General features: G+C 33.8%; 1 protein-coding gene across 1 annotated transcript; it reads left to right on the top strand.

Annotated features, from left to right (window-relative positions):
* The first annotated feature begins 6,317 nt into the window (after positions 1 to 6,317).
* LOC129300811 (guanine nucleotide-binding protein subunit beta-like protein) lies at positions 6,318 to 8,540 on the top strand. The gene is made up of 2 exons (XM_054939411.1): positions 6,318 to 7,276; positions 8,219 to 8,540. Exons 1-2 carry the CDS (start codon positions 6,407 to 6,409, stop codon positions 8,318 to 8,320), a joined length of 972 nt encoding a protein of 323 aa, XP_054795386.1. The 5' UTR covers positions 6,318 to 6,406; the 3' UTR covers positions 8,321 to 8,540.
* The last annotated feature ends 1,018 nt before the right edge of the window (positions 8,541 to 9,558 follow it).

Genomic DNA, 9,558 nt, shown 5'->3' on the forward strand with positions numbered 1-9,558 from the left:
AATAACCTATTTTAAAATCGATGAAAACTAAAAAGACTTGTAAATTATTTTTTTTCTAAATACTTGACAAAACAAATTAACGGATTCGTGGCTAAGGATTGATTTTTTTCTTGTAATGTTTATTATGAGAACAATGAATTTAATTAGCTTGCTAAATTAAGTTCTAATTTCAAAATTTTGATTTTCATTCGTCCTCCTTCAAGACATAGGTAAATGATGAGTAATTCATTTTGGACAAGATATAATAAAGAGGCAGGGTGTGCCTCTTTGCTTTATGTTTTGACCTTTTCCGGGACGTTTTCACATATTTTTATCTATAGAAAAAGATTTTTTGGAAAGGATTTTTCAAAAATATTTTATGATTCAAGTTCAAATTTAAATGTCATGACATATTACTATCATTAAATGTGATGTGATTATGGTTTTATTATATACGATTTTCAATTGATTGTAATATCTTTATCTCTTTATCTTCTTTTTATATCTTGATACTTAGGGTAGAGATAGGAAAACTAGCAAGAGTCAACGTCTTCTAACTAAATTTTTTTTAAAAAATATAAAATTATATATTTTTTTTTTTTTATAATTAATACATTATAAAAATTTTGAGAGAGTAGATGAAATTTTTATTTTCATTTTAAATAGTCTTTTACATAAATATAGTCCAACTGTTTTAATAATTTAAAAATATATTTATCATAAGATTTATTTATTTTCAATAAAATAATATTGTAATTGCTTTAAAACATTGATATCATTTAATTTTATTTTTATTTTATATTTAATGAAAACAATTATAAAAATTACTGTTAACAAATTTTATAAAGCATTACAATAAAAATCTCAAATATATTGAATAATGAATGTATCCGTTAAAAAATTAAATAATAAATTAAATAAGTAAGTAATAGAATTTTTTATATTAAACAAAACTTAAATTTTAATTATGTATTTTCCCAATGCTTATGAGAAAGATAAAATTTTTACCAATTGAATGATAGTTTATATAAGAAGAAATTTTTAAAATTTTTATCATAAATATAATAATTAATTACTCTTATACCGTAAAAATTAATAAGAAAAATTTAAAAAATGAATATGTAATTTATTTTTGATATATATAGATATATATTTATATGTAAAATTAAATATAAATATATAAGTTAAAATATTTATATTGTGTTAGTAATATATATATATATATTTAATTTTCTTTTGATATTATCTATACTTTATCATTTCAGTTTTTCTAATAAAATTTTCTGACTCTACTCTATTGGTATTATTTTTATCGTTAAACGATAATTTTTTTCTAATATTAATAAATCCTTAAAGGATAAAGAAAATAAAATAAAACAAAAAAAAGATTATTTATAGTCGAACAGTAAGGGCTCTTATTTTGTTTTCGTGGCAGCGCTGTGAGAGAGATCACAAGAGAGAACGAAAGCGAGCGTTTCGTAGAGCAGGGGGAGAAATTCTAAAGAGTAAAGACTAAAGAGGCTACACAGATATTCTATATTAGATTGAGACTTTTTAAGGTCGGATAAATATCTTAAAATTTTTGTTCTAACTATGATCACTAAATTTAGATGAATTTAAAATTAGGAAAAACCTGGAAAATGCATAAAGATGTTGAGTGATGACCCGCTTTTTTGGGATGATAGAAAATAATTTTAAAAAACTCTAAATGATTTTGAATAATCTTGAAACATGTAGAGATTATTTTTAGACCTATCTAAATCAATTTATAAATTAAAGGTGAATCTAGAGAATAATTTATCATAAATTAAAATTTATTTAGTTACCGAAAACTTTTTTATTGGATGCTTATGACCTATAAAACAAGCCCACGGGCACTTTAAAGTTAAAAAGTAATTATTAATATGATTTAGAATTGCTTTGGAGAATCTTTGAAAAGTTATAAGGTTAGAAATATATAAAATAAAATGTGTTAAGTTTAATAAGAGTGGTTCTATAGTTAAATATAGCTTCCACAAGTATAAATTTTATGTGACTACTTTTTGAAATTATTATTTGTAAGGGTGTTAGGAGTTTTTGAAGGAATTCTTTAATTTCACTTTGACATTCAAGTTAGTTGAAAGATCTTTTATGGAGAGGCCTCAGGTTTTTTGAGTAAACTCAAACCCAAATAATTTTTTTTTATGTTACCTCGCACACTAGAATGAATAAATAACTTAGCTTTTTTGTATATTAATATCAAAGGAAATTTTATCTAGCTAGCATTCATGAGATTATCTAGGATTAGCCGAAACCTTGAGAAGAGCATCGTATTAGGAAATTTTATCTCTACGGGCATTACTTGAAAGAATTCTTCAACTCAGAACAACTTCATGGGTTAAAGGATCCGAGGCTTGTCAAGTTTCTAGACATAGCTTCTTAGAAGATGCTAGGATTAGATTTAGAAATGGCTAGTCATTAATCTTCACGAGAAATTAAAGCCACATGAGGAAGTGGGAGGATCACTCTTATCAAAATTGCCATTTTCATGATTGATCATCAATTAATTTCATCTATTAAATTGACTGGGGAGAAATTGTCAGCCCAAAAAATATTTTTGATGCAAAAATGAAAATTAAATTTAAATTAGACCTCAAAGTTTATATTATTTTCATTCCTCGAACTAGGGAACTCATCATGACTTTAACTGATTGAGCACTTACTTGTTAAGCCAAGCAACATGGTTTCTCAAATTTTTTACAGTATAATACTTATTGATACCAATAGACTTACATAAATATACAGTGCCGGTTTTCATTTAGCATTAAAAGACCTAAAAGCTTGTTCAAAACTTTTAAAAGATGATTTTACTAACAAAGACATGCTTTGTTTATGAATGGATTCAGATCACCTCTCGTGATTCTTGGGGGGAAGTGCTTCATCAAGGACCTCAAGTTTTATCCAACGATTGAAAGAAAAGCGATATAAAATTTATTTTTAAATTGTCAAAATGAATACTACTACAGGATAGGCTTTTAATAGTGGGTAAAAAATACTTTTAACATCGGTTCCACGTCCGCTGTTATTTCAGGGGATGTTAAATGTAAGTGACTTTTAACAGCGATTTTATAACTACTGTTAAAAATGAACTTTCAACCATGGACATAGACTCGCTGTTGAAACTTTTTTGTTGAAAGTTTTTCTTTTAAAAAAGAACTTTCAACATCGGTTCATGCCATAACCGATATTAAAAGTTCTATTTTTAACATTGGTTCATGCCGTAAGAAAGTTCAAGCCTAAGGTTCCTTGGTTCATTACCAAATTTAAAAAACAATTGATCAATTTTCTTCTACTCAGGAGAATTGGCTAGATGTCAAAATTTTTTGTCAGAAATCTTCTCATTTGCATGCCACCTTAAGTTCTTCGCATCATTAGTATTTGTAAACAAGCGCTTGAATCTTGGTATAATCGGAAGATACCACAAAACCTTTATAGGAGCCTCTTTCTCTTTGTACTGTGGTGCCTTACATTTTGGACAATTTTCCTCCTTTTCAAGCTCTTCTCTATATGGCACACAATCATTAGGATATGCCTGTATCTTTTTAAAATTCATGCCTATTGAACACAAGATCTTCTTAGCATTATAATAATGCTTTAGGAGTACATTTTCTTTTGGAAGCATTTTTTGGAGTAACTCTAGCAACCATGTAAAACTCTGATCACTCCACCCAGCTCTTGCCTTCAACATAACTAATTTTAACACCTCAAACAACAAACTGAAATCAGTACACCCTGGATATAAAGGCTTTTCTATATCAGTGCACAAGTTATCATACACATGCGCTCGTTCAAAAGCCTCTTCTCCAACATTATAGATCATGTCCTCTAATCGATCTTCATCCATATCTACTTCATCACCAAGATCATTACCAACTTTCATATATTGAGGTGTACCAATACAAATTTCTATACCAACTTTCACATATTGAGATGTACCACTATAATTTTCTAATCGTTCACCATGCTAAATTCATATCGTATAATTCCTGTAAATCCTATCACAAATCAAGTGTTTTCTTATTTCAGCAACACTGAGTCTACTCTCATTCAAACAATTTAGACAAGGATAATAGAACTTTCCACCATGATCAACAACATTTTTCTTAGCAAATTCTAAAAACTCCTTTACATTATTATCATACGCATCACTTATTCGTTTAACATTCATCCAACTACGATCTATATATTACTATCTAGAGGACAATAAAACTAATGTGCATGTTATTATCTTCAAACTATTTCAAAAAATATAAATTTTTAATTAATCTATGATTTTAATTAATTTAAGGAAAATACTAGATTTAAAAAAAGTTTGGTAGAGTCTTCATTAAAAATTAGACTTCTCAAAAATTTTATAAGAGAAAATTTATAATTTTACACAAAATAAAAAATCACATGCAACATTTAAGGCCTTATGAAGCCACTAACAGCACTTCCAGCAATAATTAATATCAATAAATTTAAAATATTTTTTTTAAACATTAGACATCCAACAACAACAATTCTACATAAAAATAATTCAACAATAATTATTTAAATAATAATTAAAAAATTATAATTAAATAATAATTAAAAAAAGCACTTGAAGCAATAGAGGAGGGTGGATGAGACCACTGGGGGAGGGGTATGGGGCCAAGGGGGTGAGGAGAGGGGAGTAGGGGTAGGGGTCGATGGAGAGGGGGCGATGGGGTGGGGAAGGGGGTCTTGGGCAGGGGCAACCGGGGGGTGAAGAGGAGGGGGCAACGGGTGGGGGGTGACAGGGGGGTCGAAAGGAGGGGGAGACCAAGGGGCTGAGAGGAGAGGGAAGTCGGGGAGGGGGGCCAAGGGGGAGAGGTGAAGGAGAAAGAGGTGTATCTAGTAAAGAAGGAAGAAAATAAATAATTAGGAAGGGGAGTGGGGGGCAGGTTTAGAGACCAAAAAATTGAAAACTTTTCAACAGCGGGTGGTACTCCACTCACTGTTGAAAGTGTTTGTTTTTTTTTATTTTTTTTTTCTTTTAATGAGCTTTCAACGACGGGTGCCTTCTGTTGAAAGTGTTTGTTTTTTTTAAAAAAAAATTTAACGACCTTTCAATAGCAAGTTCCCTCTACTTGCTGTTGAAAGGTCACTTTCAACAACAGTTGGTGTCCACTCGTTGTTGAAAGTTGAATAATTTTATTTTTTATTTTTAAATGTATATTTTTAACAGTGGGTATAAGGAACCTGCTGTTGAAAGTAGAGTTTCAACGATGGGTTTACTTCGCCCATTGTTGAAAGTTATTTAAAATTACAAAAATATTATCGCCTTTAACAGTCAATGCGCGTTAACCGATGTTAAAAGTCCCTTGTAAAATTCAAATTCTACACTAGTAGGAAAAAATATCTAACAATTCATCAAAGCTCTCCCAACTAGTTTCATGCTCATCGCCACTGATAACATCTCATATCTCATTCTCCACTTGTGTTCTTCATTTGTGGTATGCTTCAATTTTAAGTCCATTGCTATCAACAATCTCTCCCCGTCCCCCATGTTCTCCATCTGCAATAGCCTTTAGCTTAGGTTAGTTCTCAAATTAAAAGCTTCATCAGAACAAAGTTATGAAAGGCTTCTCGAGAGCATCCTTTTGATGATAATATACTGAATTCCCAAACCTTTTTGTGGATCCCAATCCTTGTTTTACATGCGCCGAGAAAGAAGATGATTAAACTGAAGACAATAAGAAGGAAAAAGAAAGATGGGAGTTAGCTCTCTTTTTTTTGCAGAGGAGAGCATAGAAGGGACAATAGTAAATCTCGATCGTGAATTTAGATTTGACAATTTAGATTTAATTATTTTTAAAAGTATATATTTAACTTAAACGGTGTAGATTTACAATAAAAAAGTAATGGAGAGAAAACCACCCCAAATCCCCGGAGAAGATGAAGAGTTCAAGAAATATCATTTTATTTAACAATTGAAAATAAATTATGATCGTCTTTATAAAAGTAGTTGCTAACATTGCACATGAATTACGGGAGAGGATCTGAATCCTCTATAGCTATAACTTTTCACAGCAAAGGTCCCTACTCTATTAAATGACACGCAGTGAATAATAAAACTCAGAGTGCAAGTGAAAGTTAAATTACTAGCGAAAAAAACCGCTTATCAAAACATTTCGGGTTATGAAAAAGGCACGGCTTATCAGATAAAAAGCTACTCCCAATCAGAGACCAAGATTAAGCAACCAAAATAACTGCCAATAAAAGAATTTGAAAATAGTAGCAGCTCCTTATCCGAACTCGCAACCCGAAAAACTGACCCGGCATTGCCTAAACCCTAATACGTTTCAGCGCTCTATATGGTTCCCACGTAGCCGCCGCTTTTTACCAAACCTAAGGAATCGCAGAGAAGTGCCGAGAAACTCTGCAAATGGCTGAAGGGCTTGTTCTTCGAGGCACCATGCGTGCCCACACCGACTCGGTCACCGCCATTGCCACCCCGATCGACAATTCCGATATGATCGTATCCTCTTCCCGGGATAAATCAATCATTTTGTGGCATCTGACCAAGGAGGAGAAGACTTACGGTGTTCCTCGCCGTAGGCTGACCGGGCACTCCCACTTCGTTCAGGACGTCGTTCTCTCTTCTGACGGCCAGTTCGCTCTCTCCGGCTCCTGGGATGGCGAGCTCAGGCTCTGGGACTTGGCCGCCGGTGTCTCTGCCCGCCGATTCGTGGGCCACACCAAGGATGTGCTCTCAGTCGCTTTCTCAATTGACAACCGTCAGATTGTGTCGGCTTCTCGTGACCGCACAATTAAGCTCTGGAATACTCTTGGTGAGTGCAAGTACACCATTCAGGACAGTGATGCCCACTCTGATTGGGTCAGTTGTGTTCGCTTCAGTCCAAATACGCTTCAACCAACTATTGTTTCGGCCTCTTGGGACCGAACTGTGAAAGTTTGGAACTTGACGAATTGTAAGCTGAGGAACACCCTCGCTGGCCACTCCGGCTATGTCAACACAGTGGCGGTTTCTCCTGATGGCTCGCTGTGCGCTAGTGGTGGCAAAGATGGAGTGATTTTGCTTTGGGATTTGGCTGAGGGGAAGAGGCTGTACTCCCTCGATGCTGGTGCTATCATTCATGCTCTCTGCTTTAGTCCTAACAGGTACTGGCTCTGTGCTGCTACAGAGCAAAGCATTAAGATCTGGGATTTGGAGAGCAAGAGCATTGTCGAAGATTTGAAGGTCGACCTGAAAACTGAAGCTGAAACGGCGGAAGGCACCAGCACCAAGAAGAAGGTGAGTTCTGATCATTGTCATTTCTTCGAGCGTTTTACCTTTAAGAAGTCATTATTCTGTGATGAATTTCTTTGATTCCATTTCATGAGTATTCTGTGACTATGTTGATTCGTAATTGAATTGTCCCTATTGATGTACAAGTAGCTGGGTTAACCTTTTGCGGTCATGTTATTTTTATCTCTTGCTTTGATATTTAACTTCTGTTCGTTCGTTCCTGGTTATTTCAATTTCATTTTTCTTGCCCGGTTGAAGTCCTTACCGAGTTCCCCACTGTCTCTATCACGACTTCATAACCTCTCTCATGTTCTCAGTTGATTGATGTTCATAAGCCATCTCATTGTGCCATTATACTTCGTTCATGTGTTTGAACTATGAAATGAATGCCTGCAGTTTTATTTAATGCGTTGGAACAAGCATGCCTCCTATTGCTTCAAATACATGAGGCTTATGCTTCCTTTTAATTCCGTCTGTTGATGCCATGTACTACTCCTTCCTCGTCCAATCTCTAATTTGTTCTATATTTCCACTCCAATTTTTTGTTAGCTTTTAGTGTTCTAGAATCTATTTGGGCGTTTGCTTTGTATGGTTGGTGGAGTATTGTATTCTGCTATCTCTACTGTAGTAATTCCTGCTCTTGAAAGTCTCGTTATATATGTGTGTGTATGTGTATATGCACAAGCTCCCCTTCTTCCATGGAAGTTGAGTATCATTTTTTTTAAAACTAGTTCCACTGTAGCAAACTGTCACCTGAGGCTTTTTGACAGTTTGGTCTTGTCGATGATTGTCTTATTTGTCCTGATTATTATTTCGTATTCTTAAGTGGTTTATATCAGGGTCTTGCAAATGTAGGATATGAAGGTATATATGGCAATATGTAGTTCATTTGTTTTTTGGCTGGCATCTATAATGAAAGGTGTTGATATATTGTTTCCTGTCTGGCAGGTAATCTACTGCACTAGTTTGAGCTGGAGTGCAGATGGAAGCACCTTGTTCAGTGGATACACTGATGGTGTGATCAGAGTTTGGGGAATTGGACGTTACTAGGAAGAGCTATCAGAAAAAACTATGAGATGCTAGTCTGTTTGAAATTTTGATATAAATCTGAGTGATTTCTAATCTAGATACAGACCAAAAAGTTTTAGGTGGTTCTTCTGTGAGTTCAATTTGTGTGCTGAAGATAATGGCCTTGTGGCGGCCTTTTTATTTTTATTTTATCCAACTATTCACTTCAGTTATCATTCATTACAAGATTTTTCTTGATTAATCTTGTTTCCATCTGCTGAATGATAATTGCGCAAAACTAGATCTTTATTCTTGTATGTTACAACAGACTGTAAAACCATGTCTTGGGTTGCTTTCCCACAAAACCATGTTCTGGGTGGAGAACCTCTGGTCGTCTGGTGGGGAACCTGGGGGGTGCATTAATAGATGAGTCTTACAATGCCCAATAGAATGGATGGTTTGTTTACAGCACATATATATTGATTGCTGCTCCTTGGAAAGGGCCACGTCATTACTTTCACCACCTGGTAATCTTATCAATGTATATAGAAGGAAAGCCTAGTGCAAGTTATAATATCTTATTAATGCATACCCGAGGCTTGAAAGATTGTTTATCATCAGATGGTGGATCCAGTCTGGGCACCTAAGCATCAACACTAGAAGAGCTATGGCTTGGATGTCTCACGAATAGCGAAGACGAAGATCGGGTGATTCAAAAGAAAATCAAGCGATGAGTGATTTCTTGCAGAAATCATCCTAAGATGTCATCAACACTGATTTAGCCTGGCTTAGTTGTGTCTTCACTAGCGTCTCAGTAACATCGTCTGATGTGGCAGCTTGGAAGCTACTTTCTTTCTTTTACTTTCTAGCTGCGTGCACGTATTTTTCTATGGAAGGTAAAACACACTCACTGTTTGAAAGTCGCACACTAAATGTGGGTGTTTATGTGAAAATTTAAATCTTAATTCATTACTCTCTCCATCTTTATGTACAAGGTATTTTTAATTGAATCTTGTATATTAATAAAGGTGTTATCTAGTTGAAATTACATGAAGTTACAATAATTTTTTAATTGTACTCCTAACATTGTCAATTAATATCTTTTTAGTTCTTCAAAACAAGGATAAAATTGTTTGATTATTTAAAAATATTATAACACTCTATGTGGTGACAAAATAAACCTCTAAAATGTTCCATACAAAGGGATGGAAGGAGTACGTCGTAAGGGACTAATATTTTTTTACTAAACCCAAACCCTGTAGCTAAACTATCTTTTTTTG

The sequence above is a fragment of the Prosopis cineraria genome, unplaced genomic scaffold (genome assembly GCF_029017545.1).
Source record: "Prosopis cineraria cultivar Desert tree isolate PC_DT_omini unplaced genomic scaffold, ASM2901754v1 PC1758, whole genome shotgun sequence".
Lineage (NCBI taxonomy): Eukaryota > Viridiplantae > Streptophyta > Magnoliopsida > Fabales > Fabaceae > Prosopis > Prosopis cineraria.